General features: G+C 34.5%; 1 protein-coding gene across 1 annotated transcript; it reads left to right on the top strand.

Annotated features, from left to right (window-relative positions):
* Positions 1-1,876: 1,876 nt before the first annotated feature.
* On the top strand, positions 1,877-15,118 carry LOC145606736 (DNA gyrase subunit B, chloroplastic/mitochondrial-like). Its single transcript, XM_081662561.1, has 21 exons — positions 1,877-2,154; positions 2,494-2,638; positions 3,351-3,431; positions 3,564-3,677; positions 5,435-5,491; positions 6,559-6,660; positions 7,204-7,354; positions 7,493-7,569; positions 7,840-7,950; positions 8,039-8,109; positions 9,197-9,338; positions 9,525-9,623; positions 9,735-9,863; positions 9,973-10,087; positions 11,520-11,587; positions 13,052-13,165; positions 13,244-13,360; positions 13,455-13,508; positions 13,623-13,728; positions 14,230-14,360; positions 14,638-15,118. Exons 1-21 carry the CDS (start codon positions 2,003-2,005, stop codon positions 14,704-14,706), a joined length of 2,205 nt encoding a protein of 734 aa, XP_081518687.1. The 5' UTR covers positions 1,877-2,002; the 3' UTR covers positions 14,707-15,118.
* Positions 15,119-17,933: the final 2,815 nt, after the last annotated feature.

The following is a 17,933-nucleotide window of genomic DNA, read 5'->3' as shown; positions in this document are numbered from 1 at the left end:
CGCCTCCAACTTCCATGTTTGTCATAACTGATTGTATTCGGAAATGAAACTATCTTCAGTTCCATTGAAGAGTTAAACATGGCTAACAGAAACTTGTGTTGCAATGTAAAAAGAATTTGCCTACCGTGCAAAAACCCTGACTAGTGCTCAAGTTTGTGAGCTGCATCCTTGGGGGTTAGGGGAGTGTAGGGTTAGTTACCGGGATCCATCTTTGCCCCATTGACATTCTAATATCGATAGACAATTAATAGCCAAATAACATATTGTAGACTCAAACTCTCATTGTCTATTATCATTATTATTATTATTATTATTATTTGAAAAGACTCTCGTTACCTATTACTCCCTCCGTGTTTTTTTAAGTGATACACTTTGACCGGCACATAGTTTTAGGTGATTTAATTGACTTAAATAAAATAAGAGGTAAGTGGGGTAGTGGAGTATTAAAAAATTGTTAAAGAAAGATAGTAGGGTTAATAGTTTATTGAAAAGTAATGAATGTGAGAGGAAAGATATAATAAAAAAGTAGTAGTGGGTTTGGGTGGGGACCATGAGAGGAGAGAGATATAATATTTTAATGTATTTTATTGCCAAAAAAAGACGTGTATCACTTAAAAAAACACGGCCGGAAATGGAAAGTGTATCACTTAAAAAAAACACGGAGGGAGTAAATTACATTATGGTATCTATAAAGAATTTTCTTGCACATTCTCCATAAATTTTTGCAAGTAGCTTACCATGACTATTGAAGTGGGGATTTTACTGCTTAAACATGCTACACTGCTAGCAGAATTTGATTATATTAATACTTGTATAAAATTTAAAAAAAAAAAAAATTTAAAAAAACATTGGTATCATTTAGTCATTTACTTTGTAATAAACTTCGTGGTAATGATACAGTGTGTTGTATCCAACCATTAGACTTTAATTATGGCTTCAAAATATATTACCTTGAAAATCATACTCCCTCCCTATGTTATAGTGCTAATTTTTAATGATACAGGAATTTAGGATAGTAGTGAAATTGGGTAATATTTTTAAAAGAAAAAGTGTTTTTTATATGAGAAAAAAAAAAAAAAAAAAAGAGTAAGTAGTGATTTAGAAATACGAGAATTTTACAAGGAAAATCTTAAAAAGCAAATAATGAATGAAATTTAGGGAAATGTAGGGTATTTATATAAGAAAAGTTAAAAATAAAATTATATGGATCATGATAAAAAAATATGTAAAACAAAAAAAAATATTAAAACAAACACAACTTTTTTGGGACACATAAAATAAACATTTGCATTATACTATGGACGAAATGGATACCAACTAGACTAATCGGTTAAAATTTTGGGAGGTTGTATCCAAGACATGAGATCAAATCTTGTCTACATCATTGTTATTTTTGCGGCTCTCTTTACACACACAAAATAAACTTAATCGTGTAGCTCTGTTGGTTTATGATGTCGGTTGGGCCACTGGTTGGTCGATACCCTTTTCGCGTCCTTAATCGATCCGTTGATGAGAAGGAGATGGTGGGGTTGTCAATGTCGTCGCCAATAAGGGGCAGCTCTTTCTCCACGCTGCTATTGTTGGGTGAGAAGTGGGGAACGAAGTGGCATAAGTTCTGGTGGTGGCAAGTTGAAGGGGGTGGTGGCAAGAAGGGGAGGCGAAGTTATTAGGGGCATTATGGTCACTTTATCACCCTGACACAATGTACAACCCGTCATATGAGAAAAAAAAAATTACTAGATTTGAAAATGAATAAGTTTACTCTATTACCCCAACACAATGTACAACCGGTCATATGATGAAGACTCGATCAACTTGAGCCTAGCCCTCCTAAGGCTCCTAGGCTCCTACTACCCCAACCATTTCTAGTTTCAACCTTTAATTTAACCTTCACCTTCTCCCTTTCTCTATTATCCTTCTTTTACGCCGCAGAAAACAGCAGTGAGTGTAATAGGCAACAAACCCCTCAAACAACAGAGGTTTCTGAATGAATTTGAACTGAATGGCGCTTCTTGTTTTCAGACCTCGCCATTTCTCTCTTCGCCTTCTAATGGCCACTGCTTCTTCATCTTCTTCACGTTTCCTTTCTTCTTCCTCTTATCTTCACTCATGTCCTCCTCCTTCTCTCACCTCCTCTTTTCCCCATACTCTCAGGTCTCTTTCTCCCTCATTTTCTACTTCTTACTTTAACTTTTTTTTTATCTGGGTATTGTATAATTGGGTTTTTTTTTTTTTTTTTTATCCACCCTTTTTGAAAATTTCATCTTTTGCTACAAAAAAAATTCTGGGTATTTTATTGGGTTTTCTCAATTTTTTCTATGAGTAGTGTTTTGGTGTTGTTTAGAATTAGTCTTTTCCGGGTTTATATAAATTATGCTGTATTTTGCTTTGTTTAGTTGATTATTACTGTCTATATTCTGAGGGTTTATGCTTTGTTTAATTGGTTTGATGATTTTTGGTGTTGTTAATTTTGTTGGGAATTTGTGGGTGTAGGGTTAATTTCAGATTGAAGAGGGTTTCTAATGGTGCAGTGGCTAGAAATGTGGCATTTCCCAGAGCATATATATCTTCTAGTACTGCCACTGAGTCTTCTCAGGAAAATATGGCTTCTAAATCATATGGGTCTGACCAAATTCAGGTATCTACTAGCTTCATCGTGTTCGCGGCCAGTATTATTAATCTTAGCTTCATCATGATATTGTATGCCAATGAGTTTTTGCTTCTCCATTGTGTTGTGCTATCCATCTACTTGATGTTGATAATCAAGGAGTTAATATGGTATTGATTGTGATATGTGCTAATTGCATATATTTTTTTTACCTGTAATTGGACTTTACAATCGGTAAATTATGAGATAATGAGGCGTTTTTCATCATGTGGTAGCGTTTGAGGTATTGTAGAGTGCCGTTTTTCTACTTAAAATCATTATTAAGGGTGTTTTATATGATGCATTGGCAATTTACCTTGCTGTAGGGGCCAACTTAGCCAAACACACCAAGAAAGGAGGACATTTTATTGTATATGTTCACCATGTGGAATATATCTGTGTTTCTCTGACCTTTTTAGAGCAACCTTATTAGTGTCGGGTGCTAATATGCAATGCGTGGGCAGCTTTAGTATCTTTCTAATCATTGACTGAAAAGAGAGGACTAGAGTAGATCCTTGGTGAAGATGTTGTTCTTTCATCTGGTCTTGTTTTTCTTAATGATTGATGTGACTTCATTATAGATTAGATGAATATGTGTCATCTTTCTTTGATTTACTGCGCAATTGTGTTCGCAGCTTGAGGTTTAATTTATACAGTATGATATATGTATGGCTTATATGTTTGTGATAATTGCTTGGCACAGGTCTTACAGGGCTTGGATCCTGTTAGAAAAAGACCAGGGATGTATATTGGAAGTACAGGTTCTCGGGGTTTGCATCACTTGGTATCTACCTTTCTGAATTATCATTTTTTAGCTACTTGAGGTCCAAATGCTGTCTTATTATGATATTATGGTTAGAAATTAGAGGATTATGAACTTGTGAATTTAAATTGACTCCAATATGGGATCTTTCAGGTTTATGAAATCCTCGATAATGCTGTTGATGAGGCACAAGCAGGATATGCCTCAAAGATTGATGTTATCTTGTATGCTGACAACTCTGTTAGCATTACTGACAACGGGCGTGGGGTATGGAACATCAAATTCCAATATTTGCACTTCTTTGATAGTTTGATTATGTTTGAGAGTAACTTAGTGCTATAATTCACACAAATTTTCTGTTAATTGTGGTAGACCATCCCAACCCCTTTACCCAAAGGCATTGCTGAATAAACATCAAACAGTGCCTTGAGACAGCAGTTGACTGCTTTGGCTTCCCCTGGTTTTTCATTATCATCCATTAGTGATAAGTTTGGTTTCTGCCCATTTTCCATTTGCCTTAGGTGCCGAACTTTGTTCATATAGTCCTCCTTTTCTTTTTTCTTTTTTCCTCCCTCTTTGGTGGATAAAATCTCCTGTGAAAACAGTGAATAAAATAAATACACCGGAATAATTCTATTCTTTCAAGTCCCCATTTAAGTAATACCTAGTATCTTTTATTTTTGCAGGGAGACTAAGGATAATGAAAAGGTTGAGAGAAAAAAATGAGTGAGTGTGGGCCCAAACGTAGAAAATGCTGACTTATATATGAGGTGGACTTACAAAAAATTTTGAAGAAAATATAACAATATACATAGTTAAGTTTGAACCAAACAATAGTAATAGGGGATTAGGATAAGTATTCCATTCCAACCTAAGACATGTTTGCAATTCATACTCTCTTATGAGGTGTATTGATGCTTACATTTACATTTCCAACAATGATTTTTATATCGTTTGTGTGCTTGAGTAGATGAGTATGTGGCTAAGCAAAAATGACTGCGAATACATGTACAAATATACTTCCTATGACACATACAATGATACAAAAAAAGGTAGTTGGAGAAATTTTGGGGCTATATTTTATCCACAAGCATCATGACCAAATAATTACGAAATACTTCCTCCGTTTACTTGACTAACATTCCTAAATTGGAAATGCCATATTACATGACCCATTCTATATTAGGTATGATTTTGGTTGTCATATTCACTAAACTACCCTTATAAAGTGCATGTGGGTTAACATTTCATGTTCTTTCAAAGGATAATAAAGTAGACCATGTGCACCGATTACAACTCCCCCCCCCCCCACCTTCTCAAATATTGTGCCAAAGGCTATGGTTCCAGTAAAGTAAAGCAGAGGAAGTAATACTTTAGACGATGATTAGCGTATATGTCTATGATGTGGTTTTTCTTGAATCCTGCTTCTACCTTTAGCTGTTTCTTTGTGGAAATGATATGATTTTTATCATGACCTATAATTTCGTCGTATCTATTTATTGATAATGCATATCATATAGGTGGCCTGAGTACTTCAGTCTCTTCATACCTTTTTACCTCCCACTCTGTTTTTCTGTGTGAATGTATTGCATGTTATCACTAGCTACTTATCTAGGTTCTGCTTCAGCATTATAGTTGCTCTGGTAAATGATTAAGCTTGCCGGTGATTGATAAATATATATTTTTGGTGTTTAGAGAGCCACAAAGGCGGGTGATGAGATTCGATCCCAAGATCTCTTGGAACCGGGAGGGGAGCTCTAACCACTTGAGCTATCCCTCACTCTCATTGATAAATATATTTTAAGTGTTGTGATATTTATAATTATTTACCTAGAGGCATCAAGCTAGTGTCCACGATAATTCATGTGTAAACTGCATATTGTAGACATCTTCCTTAATATATTTAGTCATATAAGGAGTGACATATCACTTAATTGCAGATTTTGACTTTTTTTTTTTTTTTTTTTTTCCTTTTCATATTGTTGTTTCTATCCTAATTATTTTTTCTCGTCTGTATGTTGCAGATCCCAACTGATGTTCATCCAGTAACGAAGAAATCTTCTTTGGAAACTGTCTTAACGGTAAAACCTTAGAAGAAAATCAGGATAGAAGTTGCAACCTTTCAGTCCAATTTTTACGTTACAATTGCAATATATCCCCCCCCCGCCCCCCTCTCCTCCTTACCCTCTTGGTCTGCTTTTGAAACTCCCTAATTAGGTTCTGATAAATTGACTTATGGTATCAGAACTTGTGAGTTTGTGTTATTACATACACGTTTGTGTGACAGCCACTTTGTATCATTGTTCAGCTTTGTGTATTAGGTTTTTTGCCGTAGGAACTTCACTAAATAAGATGTCTTTAACCTTCCAATCCTCCATATGATTAGAATTATTTTGGCTTGTTATGTCTGTATTGCATATTCCCCCCCTTTTTTTTTCTTTAGCTGTGTTTAATAGCTTTCATGACTTTTGTGGTATTGAAAGGTGACTAGGAAGCTTAATGATCAATTTGGCATTCCTGATTAAGAAACACTGATTCTTGCCTAGTCATGCAGAGGTATCACATCTTGAGTCTACTAAGGCCACTTCTGCTGGGGATATATTGAGTGCAACGCAGGATATACCAGCTGAAATGAAGCTTGGTTTAATCTATTGTCTTTGTGCTTCTCTGTTTATTGCAGTTGTGGTTGCTTTTTGAATGGTTGGTTTATGTGCAAAGTTACAGTGGTATTCCGCCCCTTGTTGATTTAGTGTGATTGGGTGAAGCAGTGAGTAGGTGATGGGTTTAAGAACATATGGCTATCAAAAATTTAGGATGAGTGTTGCAAATGGGATTTGTAATTGAGTAGCAAGAGTAGTTATCTATACCCTCTATGATACAGTTATTATGCTTTGCTTTAACAGATAGTAATTGCAGAAAGTGAGCTGCTGCATTTAATTGAAAAGAGATATGGTTATTAATATTAAAGAATTTATCTGGTTGGCAGTGGTGGCCATATGAATATTGAACATGGGAAGCTGTAATTGTCTGTTAGAATTCATTGCTCATGGTGAAAATATACTCTGTTTATTGAACTATTTCGCTGCATAACATGTGCTTCCTATAGTAATTTCTAACAGTATTGAATGATGGCTGCTAATTTATGCAGGTCTTACATGCAGGTGGGAAATTTGGTGGTTCGAGTAGTGGGTACAGTGTATCAGGAGGATTGCATGGCGTAGGTCTATCAGTTGTCAATGCATTATCAGCGGTAGGTACTTCGTTTATGATTCAGAAGTATTCACTTCTTTTTTTGTGTGTGATTCTTATGTTTTGTCTTAATTTCTAGTCTGTCGCAAGATTGAGAAAAAATTTCGAAGTTATTTCAATTATGCTAGCTGCAATATTGCTCCTCCTTGGAGAAGACTTTAATGGTTGACCTTTGACACATCAAAAATTCTACTTTCAAACACACAACATACATTTTCTGGGTACACAAATATATTGGGTAATTCGGCCTTAGGCATCCTATGATTTAGGAGCAATAAAATTGCTCTAGGCCTATTGCCCATTTTGCGCTCTGTCATCTGATATTGCAGTATGCTTATTGACATTGGCTTAAGACCCTGGGTTTTCGTTCAGTTTCCACTGCATATGGTTTTGCATCACATTTATATTCATATTCTTGTCTTATGTTTCTTCTGGATGGAGGTCAAAAAATAAGAAAAGAATCTCTCTTAATACTATCAAATTGAAAGATGCAACTTTTATGCAAAGGTATTTCGGTCTCTGATGCTCTACTAGTATTGTGTAGGCTCTAGAAATCACAGTTTGGCGAGATGGAATGGAGTACAAGCAGAAATATGTCCGTGGAAAGCCTGTGACAAATCTGTCATGTCATGTGCTTCCACCAGATTCTGAGGATCGCCAAGGAACATCTGTCAGGTTTTGGCCTGATAAAGAAGGTAACTGAGGAGCAGTGTATCTTTGCTATGTTTTCTCTGTATTGACTTTGTTACTTGGCAAATGCTGTTTCTTTGTATTACAATTATCCTTTGGATTTGGCTGCTAATTATACTTTTATAATGACAATTTTATTGCAGTATTTACCACTGAAATTGAGTTCGACTATGACACAATAGCTGGGCGTATTAGGGAGCTTGCATTTTTAAATCCCAAGGTAAAGTATTGGCAATGTATCTGGATACTCTAACTTTTGAGTAAGATGTTTTTATATGCGGTGGTGGCTTGGTGTTGATAGATTATGAGGCTAATTCTTTTGCTAATTGGTTGTATGAATTATATTGGTAATTGATCATTGTGCCTTTGTTTTTCTTCTTTTGCTTTTTAATTTATTGGAATGGCAGGGGAGGATATTTATGACTTCTATTCACTAGTTGGGGCTATTGACTGAAAGCATCTCCTTTCTGCTTTTACTTCCTGTTTGCAGCTTACCATTGCCTTTAGCAAGGAGAGTGAAGATCTGGAGAAGAGCCGGTATAATGAATATTACTATGCTGGTGGGTTGGTTGAATATGTGAAATGGCTAAACGTTGATAAGGTATGCTTTCCACGATGACATTCCATTTCTGATTTTTGCTCCACATTTTCACATTATTTTGCTTGCTAATGCTGAAATGTGCATCCAGAGACCAATTCATGATGTCGTTGGGTTTCACAGAGAAATAGATGGTTTAGCTATTGATGCAGCTTTACAGTGGTAGGCTTTTATATCTGCGTTTATATCTGGACTTTTCATAGCTACTTATTGTTAAGCATTGCAATTTTTTTTTTTTTTGGTTCTGTTTATTGCGTTGCCTCTGTCTATTCTTTTAAGTTTGTTTGTGTTGGTTTTGATATAATGTATAGGTTTTGCTTTATATTTGTATCCTTTGGCTGTTATCTGATTTTGAGAGTAGGCATTAGATATGACAACCCCACAAATTCCCTGAGAAAATACTGTAGGAATTTTGATATGTTCAGTTGCGTTTTAATCTTCTCAATAGCTATATATGTCGGGATTTTTCTCGTAATTATTTAATATTGGTTATTAAGATGTTGATTTCTCTGAGTTTACTTGCTAAGCTTAATGTGATGGATATTTTGTTTTCTAAAGTTTAGTTTTCCTTTGTCAGGGTATTCTCCCACTGTACTTGCATCTATGACTTTGCTTCTCCTTAATCTAATCGTGTTAGGGTGGTCTGCCAACTATTATTGTATCTATGACTTTTCTTTCCCTTAATCGCACCGTGTGACTGAGCTAAACTTAGTCCATGTCTAGTTCACCTTATTTTTGCTTATCTAATTTGAATTTTTTTTTTTCTGTTCTAATCTAATCTGAACTTTTTTTCCTTTCTTTTTAATATGATCTGATTGCCTGATTTGAGCTAAACTTAGTCTTGAAATCATTTGACTGAACTTTGACCTTACATGTATGATTTCACGTTAATCCATGGAAAGATTATGTCAAATGAGGTTATATTGATCTTTATTAATGTATATATTCCAAACTTGTACTTTTTTTTTAAATTTATTTTTTAGTTTTTTCATTATGAAATTAAAGATATTTAGCGATAAAAAATCGCAAATAAATTGATAAGGTCTATGAACTTATTTTTTCTAATCTGATATGTTAGAATTAATTTTCTAATCTGATCTGAAATACTAATGAGGTACTTGAATAAGGTGAACTAAACATTACGTTAGTATTGTTTGTTTAGATTTTGCAACAACGTTTGCCTTTGTATTAGCTGTATATGAGACGAATTCCTTCTGCCTGGTTGGATTAAACTGCTAATTTTTTGTAGGTGTTCGGATGCATATTCAGATACAATCTTGGGATATGCCAATAGCATACGCACCGTTGATGGCGGTACTCACATTGATGGCTTCAAGATTTCATTGACAAGAACTCTGAACAGTTTGGCAAAGAAATCAAAAGCTAACAAGGTGCATTAATTTTCTTTACTTTTGATCTTTCCTTGGATCCAATGTACTATTATTCTATGATAATTGTTTTACGAAACAGGAAGCACTTACAAACTATGATGAATTCCCATAACATCTCTTCTTGTAACGTGTTTAGATTTGTATTGTTTTTGTTTGTATAATATAAGAGCTTAATTTTACTTTCAGGACAAAGATCTTACTTTAAGTGGCGAACATGTAAGGGAAGGATTAACTTGTGTAATTTCTGTCAAAGTGCCAAATCCAGAGTTTGAAGGACAGACAAAGGTTTTTTCTTATTACTCCCTTTCTCCTCTTTTGTGGCTCAATAACCTAAAGATGTTTGCAATTACATTCTTGAAAGCTGAAGACTGATGCTATGATGTCCATGGTTGATAGACAAGGTTAGGAAATCCAGAAGTTCGGAAGGTGGTGGATCAATGTGTGCAAGATTATCTCGTGGAGTATTTAGAGTTGCATCCTGATGTTTTGGATTCGATCGTTTCAAAGGCTTTGAATGCTCTCAAGGTAAATTTGTGATAAATTTTGATTTGTAAATTTATGTTCAGTAGACATTGTGTAGCTGACCAGACCTTATTACTGAACTGCAAGGCTCTCCTATTAATTTTTGTTTTAGGCTGCTCTGGCTGCCAAAAGGGCAAGGGAGCTAGTGAGGCAAAAGAGTGTCCTGAAGTCATCTTCGCTTCCTGGAAAACTTGCTGATTGCTCTGCCACAAACCCCGAGGAAGCAGGTAATTATAGTGACTTCTCTCATTTAATTATTGTCGTCTGATCTTCAAAATGCGTTATTTGCTGCAAGTAATTATCCACTACATTTCCAATTCGGCAATATATATATTTTTTCTGAACTTTATTCTTCTATTTTGCAATAAGAAACTAGATCAGGCCTTTAGAGTTCTGACTGACCTACATTGAAATTTAAACCTAAAGGCTTGAAATTGGGCATCAAAATCAGATACAAGCTCTCTAAACCTATTACTAGTTGATATTTACTGTAAACTCAAAAAACTAGATGAGACTAGTTAAATTACATCATGTTTTTTATGGGGCTAGCACCAATTCATCAGTGGTTTCCGCATTTCCACTATCTATTGCATATGCACATGCATATTGCAATGAACATTCTATGTGGCGGATTCATCAATTTAACTTTATATGCTAAATTGCCTAAATGTAAAACTCAAGTGCTCAACTTTAAGCCTGATCAGTGGGTCCTTTCCATCTTATCTCCTTGATCTATTAAATATGTATCTTTTTACAATCACCACCTGGGCGTTCTTTTTTGGTGAATGTTGATTTGTCCTAGGGTCAGAATCCATCTTTAGTGGGAAATTCTATGCTATTTTTAATTTGGCTTTTGTGTGCCAATAAATATCCTCTTTCCTGTTGATTAATATATAACAAGTAAATCTTCGTTGCTTTCTTTTACCGTTTACTATCTGTCTCTTATTGTAAGTAACAATGTGATTTTGGAGTGAGACTACTTATCTAATGTTGAATGACGTATCCAAAGAATCTTTATATTTGGTAGTAAGACTAGATTCTGGGGTAGCTTTTTAACGAAGGAAGTCAAACTGCCAGTATAATACTTAGAAAAGAACATTTGCTGAAGAAAACTATATGAGAAAGTTGCACTAGAAAGTCTAGAATCTTGATGTGTAGGTTTATAATACTAGGTCCCCTCCCCAAATTTTCAAATTTTTATGAGATTTGTGTTCTTAAAATCTTAGTGATATGTTTATTCCTGATGAACAGAAGGTAGATATTTCGGTAAGTGGTGGGTATTCCTGAAATATAGTACATGCAATATCTATAATCTATAATTGTATTAGAAAGTAATGCCAACGATCAACCTTAAAATAGCTGGGTGAAATTCCCCCTACCCCCCCCCCCCCCCCCCTTCATGCAAAAAGGTAAATAGGAATATCACATAGGATGAATTCTTTGCTACTTCTAAATCTATTTGTTCCCAAAAAGTTGAGGGATTTCATAGCTATTCCTGGTGCTAGATCTGCTAGCATCATTGTGTTATGTGCTAAAGAATTGGAAGATTTTCAAAGATTTCAAACCTCAAAAACAATGTGGAGTCTTGGAGGCCCATATTGTTTTAATTTTCTGTCCATTGCTTTACTAAATTACCTTGGTATTGAATTATGCCTGCAGAAATATTTATTGTTGAAGGAGATTCAGCTGGTGGAAGTGCAAAACAAGGCCGAGATAGACGCTTTCAAGTGAGTTATTACACCTTGTACTTGAGGCATCTGTGCTAAAGGTGGTTCGTGTGCCATTGCATTGAATTGTTTATGTAAAATGTGTCTTTTTATTAATTTTTTTTCACCTTATTTCTCAAACTAGTTTTTCTGTTGATTTGTGAGAAAATATCATTATTTGATCTGGAGTAAGAATATCAATGATAGGAGTTCAACTTTTTTCCCATAAAACAGCTTTTTCCTTGTAAGGGGAGGAAGGTAGACGGTCAATAGATAAAGGATGTCACAAACCATAGTTAAGGAATTGTTGGTGCTTTTTATGTGCTGTCTTGAAAACATGTTTCATGCAAGGGAGCTTATATTATCCTTTTTCTCTTTGATATATATTTTTTTCATGGGACTGAAATAAATTAATACTCCCTCTGTTTTTTCTTAAATGCAACACTTTGACCATGCGGATTTTCATGTGGTTGAGTTGAAGTTATTATTGCTGGGGAATTAAAAATGATAAAAATAAACATGATAATGGGTATGTAGTTTTTTTAAAAGTAAGTGACGTGATTGAAGAGAAATATTAAGAAAGTGTGAGTGGGGTAGAAGTGGTGACCATGTGAGGAGAGAGATGTACTAAAATAGTGTAGAATGTTTCCATTTAAGGAAGTGTTGCATTTTAAAAAAGGCTGATTATAGGAAGTGTTTCATTAAATAAAAAACAGAGGGAGTATATTTTAGTTTTTCTGTGATGGATATCAGATTTAGGTTAGTATCTTCCATTTATTCTAGGATGATTGACAAATTTGAGAAAATTTGTAGAATACTCCCTCTGTATCTAAAGAATTGCCCCTTTGTAATTTTGGTCTGTCCCTAAAAAGTGCCTCAATTTCTTTTTGACTGACATGGTTCCAACAAATCCTCTCTAGTGTATTTCTTACCTCACATCCTAAACAACAAAACTACCTAACCATTTATACATCTCTTAATCAAGTGAAGTGGGGCAACCTTTAAAGGGTAGAGGGAGAACAAACTGATGCTGTAATACATCCTTTATGCATAACACAGAAGTGAATTTTTTTATTGAATTCTTCAACTTTCCTTTTGACTGAAGCTACCAGTAATATGCTTGCTATGATATTTCTTGAAGCCCCTTCATCTACCGCCTTTTCTTTCCCCTTTGGCAATGTGGCAAAATAAATAAATCTTTGTTACCATCCTCTTGACTTCATCACTTACTTGGTGAGCTTAGATGGAAATCACTATTTAACTTGCATGTATTACTTGTTGTCTTTGAACATCACTGGTGCTTCAGTACGATCAAGATTTATGCTATTGAGGGCTTTGTTCACAGATTTAGCATTAAAAGTGTAAGATAGGACTTACTTTGTTGTCTTGAGGTGAAAGAGGCTACAGTTTTGTGTATGCACATGATCTTTGGTTGAAAAGTTTAATCTATTACATAATGCTTTCCCTGAAAATATTTCCTTGCAGGCTATCCTGCCCTTGCGAGGTAAAATTTTAAATGTTGAGAGGAGGGATGATGCAGCTATGTACAAGAACGAAGAGATTCAAAACCTAATTCTTGCTTTGGGACTTGGAGTGAAGGTACCGGTGGATCTTATTTTAATATAAAATCTGTTATGAATTTAAACTTAACTTTATTGACTAGTTATCTTTTGCCAGGGTGAAGATTTCAAGATGGAAGATCTTCGCTATCACAAGATTATTATTTTAACTGATGCTGATGTTGATGGTGCTCATATTAGAACTCTATTGCTAACATTTTTCTATAGATATCAGGTATATGCTGTACTTTGGTGGAAAAACTGTAAGTTATGCATCTAAAGCTGTGTATACCAGTAAGTCTAATGTGTATGAGGCTTCTTTCTTGCAGAAGGCTTTATTTGATGCAGGTTGCATTTATGTGGGAGTTCCTCCCCTATACAAGGTATCGTTTATTCTTCTGGCACTGTGGTCAATCTGGAGGAGTTGAGGACTTTAAGCTCATACACACCTCCTTCCTTATGGGTTCCTATTATTTAATTTGTACCTTTGCCTTCAGGTTGAAAGAGGGAAACAATTTTATTATTGTTACAGTGAAGCTGAACTTAAAAAACTCCAGAGTACCTTCCCTTCAAATGCATCATACAACATTCAGAGATTTAAAGGTATAATAAGAATTGCTTTCATTCATGATAATCATATATTCAAATGCATATGGGTTTTCATGTCTTCTTTACTGAACCAGTGCTTTATTCATCTTGGTTTTAGGATTGCTCCTTCCGAAATTCTTTAATTGCTTTCCCTAGTTAAAAGGCATCATAAACATGTAAATACAAGCTCAGACAAGTAATTCTGTATTTGCATCTTTAGCATGTAAATTATTTGGGTTCTGAACATATCTTGAAGAAACAAAAATTTTTGGCCCTTTGCTATACGAAAAGATTGGTTACAGTTATTACTAATGGTGACTTAATGACTAAAGCACTATCAAAGATGTTCCTGCTGGTAACCCTGAATTCTAATTCGTATGTTAGAAGGAACAGGGCTTCTCCTTCATCTATGTGATCATACATGTGATTTGTGTGCAGATCTCATTCGATGTAGTATGTTCTTAATAGAACAGTATTTTTTTTGTTTCTCTATTGTCTGATTTAAGTATATCGTAGGGTTGGGTGAGATGATGCCTGCTCAACTTTGGGAGACAACAATGGATCCAGAAAGTCGATTGCTGAAACAGTTGACGGTAGAAGATGCAGCTCAAGCAAATCTTGTTTTCGCCTCACTCATGGGAGCCCGGGTAAGTCATTTCAGTGTGTTTGTTCTTTTCATAATTTTCCATTACCTGTGGGGGCTTTCGTTCCAGTGCTATTGCTTTCAGTTATGGGATTTAATATGGATATAATATTTTCTTATGTTATAAAGTACTATTCAATTCACAATGGCACGTTGATATTAATGTCTGATGGTAGTAATTCTGTGATGGATGAACTGGACTAAGATTTATCTGTTTTTGGCTCTTTCTTGTATGTCAAATTAAATGAGTTGGCATGACTCTTATGCTTGTAATTTTCCAGGTTGATGGACGCAAGGAGCTTATACGAAATGCAGCTAACATTATCGACCTTGAGCAGTTAGATATATAAGAAATATGCTGTGGATATAGACTGATTGCAGCTTTTTACCCGAGACATTGCCATATAGCCCGGAGTGTCGCGTAGGATGTCCTCTTCGATCTTATGAGTATTCAAAGATCAATCCCGAAACTAATGCTCTTCTGCAGAATAGTGGAAGCATTTTCCACATTTCTTGTCCTTTTCAGGCAGGTTTTAAGTGCTAGAAGTTATTCATGTCCCAGGATTTTGCTAGTTTCTGTAGGTGTCATATTTATGTTCAAGCATATGATTATAGTCCCTCCCAATTAGCGTAGAAATGAATGGTTTTGGCTAATGTTACATTAGATTTGTCACATTCATTTCATATGTATAGTTTTGTAGCAATCACATTTATACAGTTTGTAATCTAGATATTTAGTGCAGCTCTTTTAATTCCAGCACAGATTTGTGTGTACCAAATTATGAGTTTGATTTTGAAAGAATTTCTAAATACATTTTACTCATTGATATATCTATATCTGTGTTTTGTAGAGAGGTTAATGAGAATTGATATAATATGATATGATACAGTGTCATATCATATATTATGATATGGTATGACATGATACGATATGATATGGTTTGATTAATAAAATTTAACTCCGTAAGTAGTTACCTTAACAAGTTGGATTCTGTATTTCTAGACATTGTAAACTCTTATTCAAAATTATGTCAGTGGAAAATAGCGTGTATGTTCATTGACATTGATTATTCCTAATACTTATTGCCATATTGGTTTCAACATATTGGACTTCTAGAAATAGAAACCAACCTTACGCCATATAGAACATGATTTATTTGACTTGTAATCTTGATGTACAGTACGAGTATTATTTTTGTTTTAAAAAGACCCGGGAATCCTATCAAGCTGCAATGCATGAATTCAATTCCCTCGGTGATTCCGTGAGTATTCTTACCAAAAAACTTTCCATTTAGTTTAGAACAAAATTGAAATGTTCTTCCTTGTTCATTTTCTTTCAGAGAAAAGATTCATATATTGCAGAGGCCAAGAAAAGGTAGAATTTCCTATTATTGTTATAAATTTTATTCAGTTTTTCTTACTTGATTTGATTTTGGTTTCAATATACATGCTGTGATTTCTTTCACACAAACTTTTAAATAAAACGGATGTTTAGTAAATTACTGAACGTCCGTTATAAAGTGACAATAAAATGCGCAAAAGTTACACTAAAACGCACAAAAATTACTCTGACATATATAAGAGTTATTTATGTTTCACTGAAAAATTTGACAAAAGTGACACTAAATTTAACAAAAGTGAACCTGATGTACAGTAAATTACTGAAAACCGGGTGTATACACAAGTGATTGTTTCTTTCAATACATGTATTGTGATTTAGGAATTCTGTGGAAAACAATGTCTGAGAGAGCAGGCAGTAAATCAGCAAAACCAAGGAAATCGGCAAAACCAAGGAAATCAGCAAGATCTAGGAGAGACAAGGATTTTGACATGAATATATGGGATAAGGCTACGGGAATTTTTATGAAGGCTTTGAAACAAGAACATTTCAAGAATGATCCTGAATTCAATTTCAAATTTGTAAGATTTTTTTTTCTTTTTCTGCTACACATCAAATTCTTTTTTTAAATGAATTCAGTGTGTAATTTTGTTTTGTATTTTGCTATTTACCGAAGGATTTGGAGACCTGCGATTCCGGATTGCATGAATTTGAGACTATTCTCAATGATGATGTAAATAATTTTGCATAACATATTTAGTTGAGTTATTATTTAGTTAAGTTGAGATGTCATATGTTATTATTTCAAAAAAAAATTTCAGGACAGAGCTACATATATTAGTGAAGCCATGAGAATCTACCTGGATAATTGTGTCAAGAATTTGAAAATATTTAGAGAAGGAATTTATTAGACAATTTGATTTGGTTTGATTTCTTAGTTTTTCTTCACTTTGAATCTTGTAGACTTTGTAGCTCAAAAATGTCAAAAGGCTTTAAATTCTGTACTGAATTTATGTAACACCCCAATAATTCTCCCTTTTACAACCCACTTACTTTAAATAAAATAGTGGATAACTATTGACATGTTACCGCCACGTGTTAAAACGTTAAGGCTTTATCAAAGTATTGCAGCGGAAAACCAAACATAAGTCTTTAAAATAACACAGTTTAGAAAACGAATAAACCCAAAGCTTACAAAATGGAACCGTGTAAGGCCCTTATTTAAAACCAAACCAATATTAAAAATCCAAAACATAAATGAAATTTCAAAGCATAAATAAGTTCAACACAAGAATCGAATACTCTCAATCACACCAATCCCTTGACAATGCGTATGTCAAATTCATGAACTTCACATCGTCAAGCTAACCTGTGCATACTGCTCCCCAATAATACAAGTGTAATAATTGGATCATCACAGGGTCATTGAAAGGCGAAGGCCATGACCAAAAGAAAACACACACAAAAGCACGCAATCAGCAAAGCTGAGTACATACAAGCTACAACGTACAAAACCTAACATGCTCAATTACTTATAACAAATAAACATACAGCACGAATTCATTAATCAAGACTCTACACTTAGACAATTCAATTGACTCAACATACTTACTAATTAATTCCAAACACTTGACTCTATATTTAGTTTAATTAATTTAGTTTGGAAGCAATAGACGAGGTTGTCCAATCCACCTAATCATTTTGGTCCCAAATGACCATTTGAAATAAAAGTTTAGCGCGATGCAAGAATGGGCGCGACTCCATTCTCACAAAGTTAGTCTAGGATCCCATCTAACTTTCATTATAAAATAAAATGTAAATACCAAAAGAGAAGAGGACATGTTGATCAAACAAGCCTCGAAAAGCCACGGGCTACCACCGTGTACCCCAACCCATAATTGTCAATACTCTAGAAATGCACGCTTTCCAGACATGTTTCAGTTTACGTGATTACAATTTTAATTAATTGCCGACTCATTCAAGAAGACCATACATAACAATCATACATCAATTCACTTTTAATTTATTTAGGACAATGGTAATCACATCACAAATTGACCTTTAATTCCATTAAACTTCTAAATTATCCAAAATTGTTGAACATAGTCAACTCACCTAGCCATTCGGCTTAATCCACCTTTACTCAACATACTTATAAGTCATGATTGAGTAATAAATAAATAAATAAATAATAACCTTGTGGAATAATTAATAAATTCATTCCACTTAAACCATTCA

This window comes from Chenopodium album, chromosome 23 (genome assembly GCF_948465745.1).
Source record: "Chenopodium album chromosome 23, dcCheAlbu1.1, whole genome shotgun sequence".
NCBI lineage: Eukaryota > Viridiplantae > Streptophyta > Magnoliopsida > Caryophyllales > Amaranthaceae > Chenopodium > Chenopodium album.
The sequence above is the reverse complement of the archived record's forward strand: the minus strand, read 5'-3'. Positions and strand labels throughout refer to the sequence as shown.

Coding starts and splice junctions, on each gene's coding strand:
- LOC145606736 (XM_081662561.1), top strand. CDS start 2,003: ATGGCGCTTCTTGTTTTCAGACCTCGCCATTTCTCTCTTCGCCTTCTA. Junction 7,355..7,492: donor GTTTTGGCCTGATAAAGAAG/GTAACTGAGGAG, acceptor ATTTTATTGCAG/TATTTACCACTGAAATTGAG. Junction 14,361..14,637: donor CCTCACTCATGGGAGCCCGG/GTAAGTCATTTC, acceptor GTAATTTTCCAG/GTTGATGGACGCAAGGAGCT.